Below are 20,233 nucleotides of genomic sequence, written 5' to 3'. Positions count from 1 at the left end.
GCCAGCCCCACTTACTTCCCTAAGTTAGCATATACTATAATTGGAGGGCTCATCAACTCTAATGACAGTATTTCTCCTTAGTCCCTCCCCATATACAATTAATTTACCCCACTGTATTTTTTTATTCCGCTCTAGAAACATAAATTTTTTGCAGATGTAAAAATTCTGGCTGTTAAACAGAAGGCTAAAACTTGTATCTTGCATGCTGTGCCTTTAAGTCTCAGGGTAACTGGGTAGTTCTCGACTTGCCGCAGACACAAATCTTCATTCCAGATCCCTTAAATACTCTGCATGAGTCATCTTTGGCTATGGTCGTCCTTGCTGAAACTATCATAATTAAAACCTACCCAGTGGTTTTAAAGCCTAAAGTGTGTGGTACACTTAAGATATTTTAACTAATGCTTTATTGTAAGCACACTTAGTGGCTTTGTGACCTTGGGTCCTTGAACTATTAAACAGGGCTAATAATATGATAGGGCTTAAGTTGAATTTATTTAAAATTCACATTAGCGTGTTTCCTGGCTTAGGATAAGCATTTGTTATCTTTATGGAATGAGTTCACAGTGTACAGGCAGTGCTGGGGTCCGTTTTTCTCTGACCAGAGTCTAAGCAATGATGAAGAAACTAGAACATGATCCCTCATTTTCTTTAAGTGGCTGTGTCTTGTGCTTGTCTAGGGACAAAATACTTCCTAAACTCAGCCTTATCTCACTACTTCCCAGCTATTACTTGTGTTCTAGCTTCTACCTTGAAGGAAATTAGCTGCTTCTCCCACAACCTTTCATAGCTGTTACCATTTGAGCATTTCTGGAAACGTGTGTCCACCGAGCTGTTGTCTGGAATATCCCATCATTGGGTCACTGGCCAGATTAGAAAAACAGAGAAACTCAGCATTATTCCCAAACTGGAATCTGTTTCAAAAATTCATTGATGTAGAGGACAATACCACATAAAGGCGACAACTAAAATATTTCTGTGTCATTCTCTGGGGTGGAAAGTAGATGGGCGACAGCTGATTTAGGAACCGTAATGGGCAGGAAAGCTGTCCTAGCCCATGTCTTCGATTTGCTGTCTTGGTGGGGGCAACATGACAGAGGCATCTTGCCGGCTCATCTTTTTAGGGAATCAGAATAACACTGATGCTGTGTGTGTCGTGTGGGAAAATGCCGGGGAGGACTGCCCTCAGAGGAACCACTCCAGGAAATGTGTTCCCAACATAGCGTTGAGTGGAGACTTACAGCTTGCCAGGAGACTCAGATGTTTTCTCAGTAGAGCTTAAAAACAGACTTTATTTTTGCAGGTATGGAATAATTCAGTTATTACAGACAATCCCTTAACAAGACTGTATTTTTTAACTTTTCACTGCTTGCACCCAGAAGATGCTTAGAAACAGTAAACTATTTGGTTGTATCCCTGCTAAGCATATTAGTGGTGGTAATATTAAAAAGAGAATGACACCCATTAGACAATTTAACCTCCTGGGCTTCTTAATGAGATTTCATTTTGCCCTTCATTTTTCAGGGTTTGTTATCACAAACAACGGTGTTCACAAATGGCACTTGTCCTTGGAATCATTCTCAGACCTTCACTCATGGTGTGTGAATTGACCAAGTTCCTTATGCATGTTTTGATGGCAACACTAGCTTGTAATTGTATAGCTTGCATTAGACTACAAAAGCTAAGTGGGTCTTAAGAACTTGAAGTGTGGCATTTACGTATATAAAATGCACCAGATCTTCAAAGCTAAATGATCCATGTGACCAAAGATCAGGGTGGGCGTATAGAAAGTTAGGCATCGATGCTAATGAGGATATTTTATCTTTACTTTCTGTGCTTAGTTTCTCTCTCTAACTGGACAGTGGGATGAGAATTTATTGGACTACATTTATTTTCTTAGGGTAGTTCTGTTTGGAGAAGATAACATTTGACAAATTTGTCAGAACAAAAATGAAGTCAGGCAAATAGACTTTTTATATTGGTCTTTTTGATTATATTGCAAGGCTGGAATATATATGTAGTCATTAAAGTTGAGTATGTTAGAAAATTGAATCCCTGTGTTAACAGAACATATTCTTTCCATATATGTTGAAGATACTCCTTATTCATACAAGTAGGTTTCTCTTTATGATCCATGATCGTGTGACAAAAGAAGGGGATACTCTTAGATTTGGGGTAATAAGAGAGCTCATTTTCATCTCCTAAATTTACTTTACATTTGGAAATACTTTAGAACACACATTAAAATGGTATCTTACTTTTGTACTCGACCGTCGCTGCCTAAAAAGCCAGTGTACATGAATTTGTGCCAGGTGATCTGTTACGAGCAGTGGCTGCACCCTGCAGTCTGTCATCACTTAGCATTTATCTGGGGTGTGGAGTGGCTTTTGTGTTGGGTAAATACAGGGCTTTTTCCTTCATTTTATTTAGGTTATTGAGCTTCTAGAAAGCCTGACAAAAGGAAATTCATTTATTAATTTATTTATTCAATAAATATTTGAGTACCTACTCTTTGCTAGGCACCAGGCTGGACAGTGGAAGGAGAGGGATGAACTTCCAGACACGGTTCCTTTTCTCACCACACTTAAGCTGATGGACATGAGAACAGTTGAGTGTAACAGAAGATGATAAATGCAGCAACTGAAAGCAACGTTGGGTGTTTAGGAGCCTCCGACTTGAGACACCAGAGAAGGCTTACTGGGGAGAAGTGATACCAGAGTCGAGACCAAGAGGAGTCTAGGAATTCGCTGGGTGAACTAGTATGTGGAAAGCTAGATTGAGGAATTTGGGCTTCTTGTCTGAGGGCAATGGAGCGATTTAAGTAGATTAAATTGATTAATTAATTGATTCAAACACTTCAGAGAGACCACACTGAAGAAAGTGTTGGGGAGGAGAGGCTGGTAGATCAGTAGAAGGCTATTGCAGGATTCTGGTGAGAGTAGATGGTGGCCTGAACCAGGCCGTAGAGCACTGGCAGTAGGGGAAAAGTTGATGTTCAGAGAATTCTAGAAGGCAAAATCAAAAGGACTGAGTGATGTGATAAGAGGATTCAAGGATGGTACCCAGGTTTGTGTTCTGGATAATTAGTTAGATGTTAGGTACCACTCACCAAAGGAAGGAATAAAGGAGGAGGAACAGGTCAGGAGGAAGGGGGTAAGTTGATATATGCACTTGTTCAGTTTGAGCTGCTGTGGGATATCCCCCCACGGGTGGGCAGTGAGATGAATGAGGCTTGAATTCAAAGGAGAGACCTGGCTTGAAAATAGAAAGTTGTGGAGTCACCACTATATCACATGCAGATTGTACTCGAAGGGGAGACAGTGAATGAGGGGGTTTGGGGTGAGGGGGAAGAGAGCCAAGTACGGGATCCTGAGGGACACCACCACTCCAGGCGTTTCCTTACTTTGAAGGAAAAAAAAACTCCAGCTGTAAATGATGACTGTGAAAAGTAATATACTTCGTGTTTTCATAATCTAACAAGTACGTATTTGTTGGATGAATTTTCTTAAGCTGCTTTAGAATTCTGCCATATTCAGAAATAAAGATGAAAATGTGAGTATGTTACGTTGTCCACCTCGACAGCCTCTCCTGGAATCATCCAGGCCAGTGACATTATTCTCGGCACTGTGGGTCTGAGGTGCCTTTCACTCTGTTCTGGTATGATCTGCGTGCTCTAACGTCTTCTGTCCACCCACTCCTCAGCCCAGCAGCAGATGCAGCCAACAAGGCGGATCTCCTTCTCCGTCAGCATCTCTCCGCTCCTCCTTAAGTCTAAAACTCTCTTTTCTCTTGGCTCTTCTTACTCCAGTTGTGAGGAGGAAGAGTTGCATAGTAAGTAAGCAACTTTGGGGTCCAATGGCTGTTCTCCAGTGCCTGACCAGTGCTGAAAATGCTGTAGGCTTGGTACTAAGAAATCTGGGGACTTTTCTCCCCTTGCATGTCATCATTTCTAAATCATTCGTCTTCATGCTTTGCTTTGAAAATTAATTTGGATAAAACAACAAAGTTTTTGTCGTCTCTACACTACCAGTGCTGACAGATCTAGTGACCTGATTCCAGGGCCTGAGACACCCTCTCAGAACAGAGATACCTTCAAAGGCATAAGGGCTTCCCATCCCACCTTGTACCTTTTGTAATGCTGAGTAGTAATTTCACAAAACTTTCCATTTGATCATGTAAATTTCATTTTCATTATTTTGCTTTTTTTGTCTCATGGGACAGATACCTAGATGTCCACTTGTGATACTTAAAAACTAATGTTAAACTTTTTTCTTCTCACCTTTCAGACCATCTCTCTTTTTTTTTTTTTTTTTTTTTAATTTTGTCAGTTTTTTGTTTGTTTTTGGAGTTTTCTTGGCCATGCTGCACCGCTTGTGGGATCTCAGTTCCCCAACCAGGGATTGAACCCGGGCCATGGCAGTGAAAGCCTGGAATCCTAACCACTGGGCCACCAGGGAACTCCCCCAGGCCATTTATTTAAGAATACCTTTTCTTTGAGATTAAACCACATGGATTATTGGGTGGAAGTTAGATATTTGTTTCCCTACCTTTTCTCCTTTTGAACTTTTATTTTTCAATCCTTTTACTACACTGTAGGTTTCAGATTATTATATTGTTACTTGATAATAACCTAGTTTAAAAACTTTATAAGGTATCAGTTTTAGTAAGTTTGGAGAGGAAATGAATCCCCCCCCACCCCCATGAAAATCACTGTTCTCAATTGTGCAGGATTTCTAGATGATTCCAGGATTGCTATTTTTAATGGAAAAACTACTTCTAATATAAAGTTAAATAATAAATTATTTTCATTTCATATAACTCATATGAGTCTCAGGCAATTACAATATCCATATGATTAAGCATCCCTACCACTTGCTGATCCTAAGTTTTAGCAATATTTAAATAATTATTTAAATATTAAAATTTAATATTTAAGCAATATCAAGCTCAGGGTGACAATTTTGCATTGTTCTTAAAGGAAAGTGACTTATGCACAAATGAAGGTCTTATATGTTCAATATTTTCGCACAATTAAAAGGCATTTGGTTTAGGCACACAAGATATTCAGTCTATACCAGTTGTCATAGGAGGGAAGTTGTGAAAATCCGTCTGCAACTTTGAGTGTTCAGAAATTCTCAAAGCTGTTTCATCTCAAAGTATTTGTAATATGCTGGGAAATAGGTCAGCACGGCAAAAAAAAAAAACTAAGGTCCCAGTAGTATTTCTTCTACCACTAGTAAAATTATGACTGGTTATTCAGTAAATCAGCACTGGTTACTCAGTTAGTCCAACCTGATGTCATCATAAAAGTATAGAAGCTTGAAGAAACCTTTGAATCAAATATCCAGCATTCCTCAGAATGTGTTCCTTAAACTCAAAAATACAATGAGAATTACGGGGAAGGGGGAAAAGGAAGAAAAAGAAAGGGCCGGTTCTAGGCCATATAAATTTAGGAAACTGGTTTAAGCAGGTTTCAAAGGCTAACGTGTATATTGTGAATTTCCAAGGCAGCATTCAGTATGCGGTGTTTCCCAGACTTACTAACCTAGGTAACTACAGTATGTTCATGATGATGTGTAACATCTCATGAGACGAGTGTTCCAAAGAACATACTTTAAAAAAGATTGACTGTGTCCATCCAGTAGTTCCAGTCCTGGAATGTTGTTATATTAGGTCTGCAGGTTATTTCATGCCTTTTAAAAAAAAAAGGTCTAGTTGAAATATGCTATTTACGTGCAACAGTACTTCATAGGCTAACTTCAATGACAGATTTCTACAATCATATCATGGAAGTAACATTGGTTATATCATATTCTTAGATGCCCTGAAAAGTTGATGACACTTTAGGAATTTCAGGGGCATTGATTTTAGAAACACTGGTGGATTAATCACTTTTCAGAACCACATCTCAGAGGTCATAGTAAATGAATTAAAATACCTTTCAGCAGCCAAAAAGTTGGAAATCCTTATAGGAGTCATAGATTCTCCCAGTATTCAAATCACGTACTTGTTTTTAGTTTATTTGACAGAGACCTTCTGGGAGCTTATTCTTGGCCATGGTCTCTGCTGGTTGGTGTTTTTCTTTATGGGTTTTATTTTTACTTTGTTCATATCACTAGGGTGGTAACTTACTAGGTAATTGATAAAGTGCACAACAGAATCCTGGCAGCCTGAGAGAATTTAATGCCGTTTATATCATTCAGGGCTCCTTGAGTGGAAAAATTTTTAAAGCCCCCAAATCTAAACCATACTCTTGATTTTTGTTTAAGTAAATTAAGGCATTCTGTTGTTAAAATGCTGATGGTTTCACACCTAGATCATGCAGGGCTGGAAGATAGATCCCAGATCTTACTCTTCATCTTTCTCTTTCTTCTGGCTACTGTTACCATGCATTATAACTGAAATAGAAGAAGAACCCCAAATACGTAAAAGGAAAAACTATAGAAGGCAATCTTTTGAAGACTTAGAATTCATTTTTAAGTTACTCATGCATTACTTCCACCTGTTGGCTGTATGTTAGTAATAACTTCAACTTTGCATTTCTATTCAGAATCTGGAACAATTTGGAGTTTTTACGAGTTCCAAATGCTGGTAGTCTGGTAGTGGAACATTTTCAAATCTCTATCAAATTAAAGTTTTACTCACAGTAACCTCAAGGAGAAAGGGTGTGTTTTGTCCACATTATAACATTAGTTATACAGAGCAACCTTTGTCTACCTGGAATCATACACCGAAAGTGTTTCTATACCTGATCTCCTAAAACCTTGGAAACCATTAATCATTGTGTGATTGCGGCCTTTCTCTCATCTAAGTCCTAAAGTAGCTCAACCTTGATTAACATGTTGTAGGTAAAATAATGGTATTGTTCCTTCTGTATTTGTTTTACTTATTGTCCTATCTGACTTAGCCTTAGATTTAATGACCCATTTTAGTTTACGGTCTGATAGTTGTAGAAGAAGGAAAAATGTATCTGGCCTACTCATTTGATCAGTATCAACCTGGAAAGAACCTTAGCATCTGTTTTATCTTCTTTATTTCATAGATGAAGAAATGAAATCCAGAGACCTCACCCCAAATTAGTGGCAGGGCCTAGACCTTATAGGCTAGCTCTGATGCTCTTTCCTGTTCACTAATCCATTTCTAGGAATGCTTAAGAAAATATCAGACCTATATTAGCTAGATTTTTAGCATAGAAATATATGACAGCAAAATTAACAGCATACAGGATGGCATTTAATTTCCTTTTGTATATTTCTCCCCTGACATCATCTCAGAAAGATGACCTATGGACTCTGTACCTTCACGAGAACAGGAATTAAACGTGCATTTGAGCTTTTTTTTTTTTTTTTTTTTTTAAGTTGATTTGGGGTTTGTTTGGTTACTTGAATCCTGGATTAAAATTTTTTTCCACATGGGAAATTCACTCCCCACTGCTGCCAATTTTCCAGTTCTGATTTGAGGGTTTCATTTTTAATTTTCCCTCTTCCAAACCCTCATGAGGAGAAGGCATCCCACACTGGCTTTCAAAGGCTATTTTTGCTTTATCTGTGTCAGTCGTAAAAACGTTAAACATTTTGTCTGTTACCCAGGTAAAATCCTTTTGTTCTAACTTTTATTCTACCGTTCTTGTTTTCTAGATTCACGGCCCTTCCACAGCACCAATGCTAATCTGACTGAGAGGTACTATATATTTATTTTGTTACTCCTTTTCCCAAGATGAAATAAAGGAAATCCGAAATGTCTTACGGCATTTAGGCAAGCTAAGTTAATTGAGCTCATTGGAATCTTACTTCCTTGACTGATAAATTTGGAATAATGGTTAGAAGTGTTTTTTTAATGAAGGCTATATCCTTTTTAATTAACGTCTTGAATAGTTTTCCACCTTTATTCTTTACACCATCTGAATAATAAAGATTATTGTTTGCATTTATTCACATAAGGATACACTTATATTTAGCTTTATGAACTTTGCACTCTTTGCTTATGGGAATTTATAATTCCTAAGTCTTAAGAACATTTTGTTTCATAATTTGTGTGTGTGTGTTTGTGTTAATGCAGTATTGCTGCCTTCTTAGCCATTTTAAGCTTTAAAGCTATTTTCTTTTGTATACATTGATATGGTACACACCTCTGTCCAAATAAGTGAATTGGTTCTTTACTTGACAGCAGGCAAAAGATTGCTATTTTGACTCATTGTTTATTTTTGTATTCCTCTTTTCAAGCTTATGAGATTAAATATTCTAATTTAAGCGTAAATGGGGTTCTGACTGTTACCCCACAGTGTTTTTTAAGTCGCCTTCCTTTTCACAAAGGCGTCAGCTGTGACTCAGTGATCCAGAACTCTCTCAATATGAGTGCTCTTCTTTGCACTTCTGTCATAGTTTACCTATTCTTCGTTCTTTCTAGAGTGGTGATTTTCACACCATTTCCCCTTTATCTTAGTAACAGACTGCCTTATGCTGTAAACAATATTTTATATATAAATAGACTTTAGCTACTGACTAGGGCCCTTGTGGTTCTGCCTGTCTGCCCTCTCACAGAGGCCCTTGAGGCAAACGCTACTTTCTATGGAAAACTTCTAATATAACTGTTCGAGAACACCTAGGAAAAGTATGAATATTTCTATATAATAGATTATGTATACAACTGTACATAATTGTATATGTATACAAATTATTATGTGTACAAGGGCCCAGCATGCTTTGAAGACATCAACCTTTGTGAATTTCCTAGGGTCCAGACATGCCCATCATGGGTGAACTTAGAATACAGGTGTCCTAAACAAGTAGGTCAGTGCATCTGGATCTCTGTGAAACTCCTAGAATGGATCTTTCTACACTAGGTGTCAGTTTGGCCTACTGTTTTGCCTGCCTAAAATTGTGCATAGCTGAATTCACGTATTGATTGTCCAGTGTGCCAGAGGACTGAAAAAGAGGTGTGATCTCTGCTGTTAGGGAACTTGGATATCCATTCAGTCATAAAAATTCCTGGGTTTGCATCACATATACGGGTTTCTTTTCAAACACGTATTTAATGCAAAGAAGTTTATAAATGGGTGCTTAGATTTTAAAATTTCAGATAAAATAATTAATGAATAATTGATCTTTAGACTATCATCAGATCACAAAAACCCATTAGTAAAACACTAATAAGTGATACAAGAAAACTTAGCCAAGCTTTGACATTAGAACATGGGCATTCTGGCGTGCTCTGTTCTCAGATAGATATTATTGTATAAAACCATTCAGCAGCCTCTGTCCACCTCTTGTTCCTTTTCCCATTTTCATGTGAGTATATAAGTTGGCTGTGACTTGTAGCTAAAATTAATACATGACGATGGTTACAAAGAATTATATGTAGAGCGTTGTAATTTTTAAAACTCAACTTCTGTAATCTTTTTAAAAACTCTTATTTTTTCTATTTAGTATAACAGAAGAGAACTTTAATTTCCTGCCACAAAGCCCCTCCAAGAAAGACTTTGAAGGGAAGAGTGGAACAAAAGTCAGTCGTACGTTCAGCTACATCAAGAATAAAATGTCCAGCAGTAAGAAGAGCAGGGTAAGTACTCTCGTGGGCGCTTCTGTGTGACCACCTCAGCAGGCCCTCAGTAGGCTCCAGGCACAACCTGCACACACCAGGAAACTAATTAAATGATGGGGACAGGTGGAAATAAGTTCAGAGATGCTGGCTCAAATAGCCTAATATTTGAAGAAGACTAACAGCAAGGAAAATAACAATAAGAGGTGATACCACCAATTGAGTTTTTACTATAGGCTAAGAACTTTCCATATAGAATCTCATTTAATCCTTTCTACAACCGTGTATGGTAGATATTATCTCCCTTTTCTAGGAGTAAGGTACCTTATCTGGTAAAAATAAGGAAATAAAAATTACCTGTAATAATCCCACGTAGAGATAACTATTCTTCTAATATTTTTTTCATGTATTTTTAGAAAGAAAGGGGTAAAAAAAAGGCATTAACTTTCTTATACCAATTCCTGGTGCTAAACCAAAAGATTCCATTTCAAATTAGTGGGGAAAAACTTTCTGCCTCGCACTCCCCTACACTCTATTCACCCACCCAAACTCCAGCAAAGTAAGAAGAAAAAAAAAAAAAGGGAAATCAGTTATGGAGTTCTTGCACAGGAATCACTGTATATGTGTGTGTGTGTTAGACACGTATACACAGGTACGTACGTACTTAGAAGTATGGGAATAAACAAGCACTGGACGCCAAGGGTATCTTTGTAAAAGTGCATGCACCACGCCACCCACACCCCCGCCACCAGCGCAAACGCAGACAAGCTTCTTAGGTAAGTGGGCTGGTAGAAATAGAGCCAATGTACTTTACTGAGTTTTGTAAATAAGATCTCTTTCTTTTAGCAGATACTAGATTTGGTCATCACTCAGATAAATTTTTCCACAAAACCTGCCACCAGAATTGTGTTTTCTCTTCATTTCTCCTGCCCAAATGCAGAATGGACAGAAAATGGGCAAACTGGAAAAGATGCAAAGAGTCTAGCAAATCGTGAACTATTATTTTACAAATAAATAGTGTAAAATGGAGAAATGATACTTAATCTTGGAATAATAAATTCAGAATTTTCTAGGGGGAAAAAGAGTCTTGCAAATCGTTTCTAGAATAGTCACGTATTTAAGCGTTAACTTCATGCTTAGCCTTGGTTTTTTTGGTTTTTTTTTTTTTTTTTTTTTTGGTACGCGGGCCTCTCACTGTTGTGGCCTCTCCCATTGCGGAGCACAGGCTCCGGACGCCCAGGCTCAGCGGCCATGGCTCACGGGCCCAGCCGCTCCGCGGCATGTGGGATCTTCCCGGACTGGGGCACGAACCCGCGTCCCCTGCATCGGCAGCCGGACTCTCAACCACTGCGCCGCCAGGGAAGCCCAGCCTTGTTTTATAATTCAAAAAAATTAAGGTTAAAGAGGGCAGAATGCTTATCATTATTCTACATATGGCAGCAAGGCTTAAAATAGAACCATATCTATCTTACTTATCACTGCTCGCTTGGACACTGGTTGGCATCAACAAAAGAAAATCTCCTTGAAAGTTCAGTATAATTTGGCCAAATATTATTGAGTGGCTTCTGTAATCAGCATTCTGCTAGGTACTAACAAGCACCCAGAAGAACCAAAGCCACATAGTCTTTACCTTGAAAATTTTTATGATCTGTTTGGATGATTTCAAATGTTTCTGTTGTTTTTTATCTTGTTTTTAAAATGTGGACTCTTTTCTTCAAACAAACTTTTTAATTGGAAGACCAGTATAAAGTAGAGATCCCCCTTTCCATCCACCGCCTAGTACCACTGACTTAAGGGCAGAGCAGTGAATACACCACTTGATCGCATTGACGAGGTAATACAAACAGACAAGAATGAAATGATGTAAGACTGAATTTAGAAACTGGGACCTGACCTTTAAAAAAGTCTCGCACCAGCCTCCTTATTTTACAGACTGAAGCGTAGAGAAGTATGCTTCAGGTAACAGACTAGATCATACCTTGTGATCTGACTTCTAGCAAGTAGAACTCTTCATTTCATGTTCACTCTTCAACAAGAGTGAACTGTTACTGCACAGTATCTTTTTCCTTTAACTTTTTTCATAACCTCAAAGGACTGGAGTTTGCTAGTAGGGGGATGAAGAGAAGGGGCAGGAGAAAAGAAGGCAATTTGTGTACAAGTGCAGCCTGTCGTCAGTGGCAAGACGGCATCAGTTGACCTGTCACCTCCCATCTTCTCCTTTGTCAAAGTGACAGCACTCTTTTGCAGTGAGGCTGCTTCCTCTTTCAGGCTCTTGGCTTCAAGGTTTGATCTCTGGGGGCTTGCTATCTCTAGTGGTGGAAATTTACAAAAAGTTACAAATCTGTAACCCTGGATTGCAATTCTTTTCACATTATCAGGGGTTTAGGTGCCCCAGTAGCCAGATATATTAAGAAACTTAAGAGTCACCTTTGATCATTGTTACTAGCTCACTTTAAATAAGGTTGTTTTATCCCCCCATAGGACAGCTCAGCTTTTGTCAATGTACCAAAGATAGTAAGAAATAGGGGAAATGGTGAAGTAATATATTTTATGTTAAAATTAAATACCTTGTCTTTATTTGCCATTGTACCCACAGGAGAGCTTTACCATTCAGAAGTATTTTATTCTCTAAAGGATAACACAAAAATAAGTGAATAATTTCTTGGTTTGATGATGCTAGCCCTACTCTTTAACTGTTGAATAATGTTAGTTCTCCATAATGCTTAAAAAATTGAAGATGCTACTATAAATGTTAGCACTGGTTTTTATGTTAATTAGTATAAGCACTCTATAGTATATATAATATACTATGTATAACATAGTATACACTATATATATTATACATATATTCTCATACCGGTAGCCAGTATATGAGAAATTTGGGGGAAATTGAGTACTCATCCTTTATATGTCCTTTTAAGAATTCTCATTAACTGGCATGAGTTATTAGGTAAATATTTGAATCTTTTTTTGAAAGAGGGAGAACCTAAACAGGAAGTATAACAGGAAGACTGGCAGTTTCTGCTTTTGTCTTTTAGTATCTTTAAGAGGTAGTACTGTTTCCTGCTAAGTAAGTTTACTTGCTGCAGAGTATTTAAACACTAATATGCATAATGTCCGCATTCACAGAGGGAGTGGGGTGACCCTCTTTAAACCATCCTGTCACACTGGTTTTCTTTTTTCTAAGCTTTCCTCTTTGCAAACAACAGGGAGACAGTTAGGGATGTTTGAGACAAATTCTTAATCTGACTTGAAGCAGGCATTTTCGGATGTAAGGATCAGACTCCTGCACAGCTGTTAATGTACTCCATGACTTCGTAACAAGACATTCAGCTTCAACTCCCAGTTCCTGTGGTGTGTCTAAAAAAGAAATAAAACCCCTCCGCCTTTCAAAGGTGCCGACTAGGGTAGAGCTGTGTTTGCAGAGGCTTAAATCAGCATTAGATACCATTATCTCTCTCGTTCCTTCTTTGATTAAAGACCTGCAGTGTGACAGTTGCTTAATCACAGCATGCTCCACAGTTTTCCAGAAAGTTCTCTGATTTTTTTTTTATTATAATTACTTGTCTCAAGTGGTAGGTTTAGAAAAATGAAAATATCACTTTCCCTCATAGTATCCTAGTATAGTTGTTACCTGCAGTTTTCTCTTTAAATATTGTTAGTTTCTATTTCCCCAGCACACAGGTTTAAAAAGCATTTTGGCAGGTGTTAAGGAAAAGTCAAACTTCAGGAAACTACCAATCACCGCCTTACCCACAGGCACGACTTGACTAAAAAAAGTTTTCCTTGTAAATGTATTGCTTTTTATAAAATGAGCACATCTAATTAAACAGTTGTGTTCCTTAACTTCTGGTGTTAAAAAATCGGCCTCAGTCTTGCCAGAGTTCCCATTCTTGCAACTTAAGTACTGTCCACACACACTGTGTTAGGGGGAATTTGTTCTCGTTCGTGTCCTGTGTTCTTTGTAACTAGGGTGGTTGGCTGTACTGGCAGCGTGCAAATAGTTAAGCTTGTCTTAAGGAAACAAACAGCCTCAGCCCTCCCTCCTTCCCTTTCTCAACCAGTCCGTGGCTTCCTCTTACCGTTTCTCTAATGGTTGCTCTGATGGCAGCTCGAAGCTGCTGGGCTGTGCCCCACCGGCATGAGCCCCTCCTTCCGTGAGAACACATTTCCTGGCATGGGGATCGAATCATGTCGGTAAAATGGGGTCGGTTTCATGAAGCACCCCTTATAACAGTGAGATTCATAGGACCAAAACATGGGGAGGTAAGCGCCTGACTTCTTTAAAGCACTAACCTAATAAATACAGAAAGAGACAGTGGAGTTTATTGTTTTGTGTTGTTTTTATCCCTGGAGGAGCTAGTTTGGATTGTTGCAAAGGATGAGGAAATAATTTATTATCTATTCAGATTCGAAGAGCATTGCAAGGCTTGAGAGAGTTGCCATAGAAGGTTTTGTTTTTCTTTTTTTTTTTTAAAGGTAGAAATGAGGTTTTTTTTCTTTAAATTTATTTATTTTTTGGCTACGTTGGGTCTTTGTTGCTGCACGCGGGCTTTCTCTAGTTGCGGCAAACGGGGACTATTCATTCCGGTGCGCGGGCTTCTCATTGCGGTGGCTTCTCTTGTTGTGGAGCACGGGCTCTAGGTGCGTGGGCTTCACTAGTTGCAGCACGTGGGCTCAGTAGTTGTGGCTCACGGGCTCTAGAGCGCAGGCTCAGTAGTTGTGGCACATGGGCTTTGTTGCTCCATGGCATGTGGGATCTTCCCGGACCAAGGCTCGAACCCGTGTCCTCTGCATTGGCAGGTGGATTCTTAACCACTGCGCCACCAGGGAAGTCCCCATAGAAGATTTTCTTAACTCTTACAGCATGCTTTTTTTTAAGCTTTCTTGAGCAAAATGTCAGGTGCTTTTCAGTTTAACATTTTATGTATGAAGAAGCCTTTAGCAAAATTTAGTTAAAAGAAAGAAATTATTAGAAAAACTCAATATTTATTATTTTCATTAGTTTTGCATACTTTAGCAGTTACGAATTTTCACTCAGAGCAGTTTCCTGTTTTGTAAAGTGAAGTAGTTTGTTTTTCTCCCTTCCTCTCCATTATTTTTTATGGTTCTAAAGTGTAGCAATTTGGCTCTTAGAGTTTTATGATATTCATTCTGTTAACAAAGGAGTTTACATGAATCATAGACTTAGCAAATATTCACCACTTCAGTATAGCAGATGGGTTCTGAATAGGAAGTCAGAAGACCTGGGTTCTGATTTTAACTGCAGATCATTGCTGTGTGACCTTCTGTGAGTCAACAGACCTCTCCAGCCCTTTGCAGTAGAGCGTAGTGAATGAGAGCTGAGCTTTAGAGTTGGCAGATCTGGAACTTAATTCCAGCTTGGGCAGTTACTGGTGTGTGGCCTCCAGTACAGTATGAGACATCTCTAAGCCTCAGTCTCCTCAAATGTGAAATGGAGATCATAGCTGCTACTTAGTTCATTGGGTTGTACCCAATGTATGAGAAAATTCATGTCAATTGTGTACTACAGTGCTTGGCACACAGTAACTGTTCAAACTTTTAGCTGCTGTTTATTATCTTGCTCTTTTCAGTTAGAACATGGGAAGCATAATGCCCACCCTACTCACCTCAGAATTATTGAATCAGATGAAATAATGTATGTAGAAGGCATTGATTTAAAATGTAAGGCATTTGGTAGTTGTCAGGATCACTGACTTTGGGGTACCTATTTTCCAGGAATTTTTTTAGATTACAACAGTAGTATTGTATGCCCTGGAAAATGGGTACCCCAGGGCTAGTGGTGATGACAACTACTAAATGCATTCTGCCTACCTCTGTGAATTGTAGTTCATGGTCCAGTTAGTTTGAAAGAGAATTATTCATTTGGTATTGGTTAACCAGCCGAGCGTGTGCCTAACCGTGTTTGTGAAGGACCTCTTGTGGAGAGCATATAGTTAGACCCCACAGCCCTCGTCTCTTGACAGTAGTGTGTACCTGAAATGTCCCTGGCAGCTTTGGGTATGTTATTAAGGATCTAGCACTCATTAGTATTTCTTTAAATTTTTAGGGTTTAAATCCCTCCTCCTCCAATTTGAAAATTGGGCCAAAGTTAATATCTATGAACCTTGAAATTCTAATTAGTAAGAATAGAAAATGTATATGTGGGGGGATAGTTAATATTTCTGGCTAGAGTAAGGGAGGAACCATCAGAGATGTGCCCTCACGTGGGGATATGTGATGGCTGGGAGGCAGTCAGAGGGGACCCTCGAGTCATTTTTTTTTTTTTTTTTTTTTTTTTTTTTTTTTTTTTTTTTTATGCGTTTCGCGGGCCTCTCACTGCTGTGGCCTCTCCCGTTGCGGAGGACAGGCCCCGGACGCGCAGGCCCAGCGGCCATGGCCCACGGGCCCAGCCGCCCCGCGGCATGCGGGATCCTCCCAGACCGGGGCACGAACCCGCGTCCCCTGCACCGGCAGGCGGACTCTCAACCACTGCGCCACCAGGGAAGCCCCTTCGAGTCATTTTTGATGCTGCCCAATCATCTTTCCTCTCCCTCAGGCTGGTCCCAGAACTGTCACCATCCTTTCTTCTGCTTCCTGCCTGCAGCTGGCCCTGAGCTCGTTGCCGGCTTCCCCCATGGGCCGAGCTGTGGCTCACTGAGGAGGATTCACGGCCACTGCAGACTCCTCCTCCAGCACCAGAAGCCTCTTTCTCTCTGGTGCTGGTCATTGGGCAATGAATGTGTCTGTTGGCATAAATAACCAGTGAATAAGCAACTGATAGAACTGTTTAGCCTTCCCAGTCCTCTTAAGGTTTTTCTAACGTAGCTCAAATGCCCACAGGTTAATAAAAAAAAATTTTGTCCAGGACAGTGTTCCGAATTTTCATCCAGAACATTCACCAGCCACTGTTGACCACATGCCAGCTGGGTACCCTTCCAGAAGGGAAGGCCTTCTAGTGTTAACTGAAGGCCTTCAGTTAACTGTCGATTGTTTTCTTTGGCAGGAAAAGGAAAAGGAGAAAGATAAAATTAAGGAGAAGGAGAAAGATGCCAAAGAGAAGGAGAAGGACAAGAAGACTCTGAACGGGCACACTTTCAGTTCCATCCCTATTGTGGGTCCCATCAGCTGTAGCCAGTGCACGAAGCCTTTCACCAACAAAGACGCCTATACTTGTGCAAGTAAGAGACGTGCTTCTTCCTGTGTGATGGAACGCTCTTGGCTCAGAAAAACTCATTTCTAGTTTCCTGTCCTTCCCACCCCTAATCTGTTCCTCGTTTATGTGGAGAAGTAGCCCTTTTTCTATCTCTCTTTAAATAGCATTGAAGAAATTAATTCTAGATATATAACATACAGCCTATAATTTTTTCAGACAGCCCAATTTTAAATATCCTGTCCTTTTGTCCCTAAGCCACTACCTTATTCCAGAAGTCCATGTCAGCATGAAAACAGTCTCATAACCTCAAACCCTCAAGCTACCCAGCAGTCCCTTGTCAGGTTGTATATGCTCATATTTTGCTCTAGTACTTTGGTGTATGCTTCAGCCATTGACCAGCGTCAAGTCATGGAAACTGCCAAGGGAGAGGGAGAGTACCTTCGCGTGCAGAGACGTTCCGTATTGACCTCTTGCTGACCTGCTTACTACCACCTTAAAGCCAAGCCTGTTAACTGAACATGGTTCCTGGTTTTGACGATATGCTCTGAGACAGAGGATGGCTAACTTTTTCTGTCTAGATAGCGGACTTCTTAGACTTCATGGGCAGTACAGTCTCTGCCACACTACTGAACTCCGCTGCTGTAGTGCAAAAGCAGCCATAGATAATACATAAACCAATGAGTATGGCTGTGTTCCAGTAAAATTTCATTTATGGGCAGTGAAATTTGAATTTCATGTAATTTTCATGTGTCATGGAATATTAGTCTTTTCTATTTTTTCAACCATTTAAAAATGTAAAAACCCTTTGTAGTTCATGGGCCATACAAAAATAGGTTACAGGCCAGATTTGGCCCACAGGCTGTTAATTTGCAGATCCTTGCTCTGAGGCACTACATCTCAAAATTTTGTGGTTGCACACAGATAGAAAGTAATAATATTCATAGTGCACACCAAGGAAAATCAAGGAGGCTGCTTGTGGTCAGAAGTGGCCAGTGTAAAGTGGCCAGTGTACTAGAGCAAAATATGAGCATATACAACCTGACAAGGGACTGCTGGGTAGCTTGAGGGTTTGAGGTTATGAGACTCTGACCACAGAAGTGGTCAGAGTGGTCAGAAGTGGCCACTCTTCCAGAGGCTGAGGTGATTTGGATCTTGTCATACCTGTAACCAATTCAGACCAAATAGTGACTAACTCAGACTCCAAGAAGCACTTCTCAGACCATGATGTCATGACATTGTCTTGATTTCAGTCACTTATGTGAAGTATCCCAAGTGATCTGTTACTAAAAATAGTTAACTTACTGAAATTTGAAATGTTTAAAACTTTATTTGAGCAGAGTCTAAGTTACTGCAATAATAATTTCCACTCACTTGCTTCCTTGATATTTAGAGAAAGAGTGGAGTGACAACTGGCACACAGCCTATCTTATCCACGCTGCAGCTGTTGTGACTTTTTAAACGACTGGCGTTAACACTCATGTGCTTGTAAAATGCCTCTTATGGATATATTATACCCCAATATTGTCTACAGCCATATTTGTTTTACTGTCCTTTTTTTTTTTTTTTTAAAGAAAACTTCCGGGGAGCTCTCATCTCTTTTTTCATCCTCGTGTGCAGATATCACACACATTTATGTCCTCCTTCATGTGTGACTTACTGGGACGATGATAACGACTCCAGCATAGTAACACATTTTATGTGACCTCGAGACTGTCACTGTTCAATATCCCCCCAGCATGTTACTCTGGAGCCCAGGTTCTAATAGGACTCATTCTTAGGACACCAGTCACCAGTTCAGTTTCTTAGCCACCGGACACAGACAGCTTCTCAATACTAGAATAACTTGGTTGTCTAGGGCAGTAGTCACCCAGCACTTTTTAGTATGTTTATCTATCATTAAAACATACTTAGTCTACTCACACGGGGTATGTGTGTGTGTGTAATGTGTGTGTAAAAAATTACGTACATGTCCTATACTATAATTACAGGGAGCTCATTCTAGGAATGAGAAGTCAGGTTTGCCATTTTCTTGTTTGCTGGTTAGTTATTAGTCTTCTTAATATTGTCCTAGATGCACAGTTTCTTTGCAGGAATTTGTCTCTTTTTCATTTTATTTTAGTTGAAACTAAATATAATTTGTAAGTTTACTTTATTGAGCACCTGTAAATTTCCATTCATCACAAGATGCTGAAAGTAAACGAACGAGGAAGCTGTTACACATCCCTGACCTACCTTCCGAGGGCCTCTTCTTCCTTCCAGAATCCTCTAGGATCAAACATAACAGGAAGCTGCCTAACATTGAGGCTGAGTGAGCCACCCATTTATCAGTCTATGTATTAACTCCATTTCTCTTTTAAGTCAATATAAGTGAGAGCTGTAAAAATTTCCTCCTCTATTTCAAAGAATCATTTTGTGCATCCCTCCTGCCAAGTGCCTGATCTCCATTTTGGGAGTACTGGTCTCAGAGAAGAATAGGGGACTGGCAGCATGAAATTAATGTTCAAGGAACTTCATCAGTACAGCACACTGAACACCTGCTTTCTGCTATAAAACGTAATTTTTAAATATGTATTTTCAATAAAATATATTTTTTAGAAAACTAATGCATAACTGAGCATGCAGAAAAGAAAATCCCCGAGCAGTATAGATTCTGTTCTTTCCATTAGGGACTTTTAATAACTCTCAACATCTTCTCTTGCCTGTGCATTTGCTAATGCTTCTTCATAGCAGTTTGCTTCCTTACATGGTATCTGGGTTTTTTTGTTTTTTTGTTTTGTAAGTTCAGCTTCAGCTTCATAAGACATTTTTCCCTCCCGTGGGAACCTCTAGATTCCCTGTTTTGTCACAGTGACCCTGTGATGCAGCAGTTCTGCATTTGTTTCAGCTGGATCCCTCAGGGTTTCATCATTCCTAGATTGGGATTCCATTAAACCTCTAGAGAAGATTTCTTAACTCAGGGTTCCAGGAGATATGGATGGTGTAAATTTGGACCCTGGATTCATATGTGATACAGAATTCTCACTCAGGGTCCTGGGGAGGGCAGGTTTCCTTGCTGCTTCTGCAGGACCAGTAGGTGGACTTTCTCCAGGCCCTTCAGCATGGCTGTTACAGTCTTTAGTTTAAAGCTGTTGGCTTTATTTAGGGGTCTCAGTCCCAGCTCCCACTATGTGCCCTGACACCACACATCCTCTCCCCAGTTGAGGGGGATGCTCTCTACTGCTCAGAGTACTACACAACCAAGGGGTGGGTTTGAAAAATAACTGAATAAAACTTCAAGAATGAAAGTAGTTCTTGAAGAATCCTCATGGAGATTTTCACATACTTCAGTGTTCTGTGTCCTCAGTGGATTGTTCTGATTTATATTTATTTTATATGGCTTCCACTCTGTCCTCTGCTTCAGTAGGGGGAGAGCTGGGTGAATATTCTAGAAGATCTTGATGACGTCAGACTGGATTTATTTTTTACATTTAACTACCAGTAAGTATGCATTTGAGTTTCTTATCTTCAGTTACCTGAACTCTGCAAGGCACTGTGGTTCATTCA

General features: G+C 39.6%; 1 protein-coding gene across 1 annotated transcript in view; it reads left to right on the top strand.

Moving 5' to 3' along the window:
- AKAP13 (A-kinase anchoring protein 13) overlaps positions 1–20,233 on the top strand; it is a 332,091-nt gene that overhangs the window by 272,543 nt on the left and 39,315 nt on the right. Inside the window, 3 exon segments of the mRNA XM_032623794.1 lie at positions 7,635–7,677; positions 9,423–9,555; positions 16,541–16,715. Of these exon segments, the coding sequence (XP_032479685.1) occupies positions 7,635–7,677; positions 9,423–9,555; positions 16,541–16,715 (351 nt within the window).

Source organism: Phocoena sinus, chromosome 2 (assembly GCF_008692025.1).
Source record: "Phocoena sinus isolate mPhoSin1 chromosome 2, mPhoSin1.pri, whole genome shotgun sequence".
In the NCBI taxonomy this organism is placed as follows: domain Eukaryota; kingdom Metazoa; phylum Chordata; class Mammalia; order Artiodactyla; family Phocoenidae; genus Phocoena; species Phocoena sinus.
This window is presented reverse-complemented; position numbering and strand designations above follow the sequence as displayed.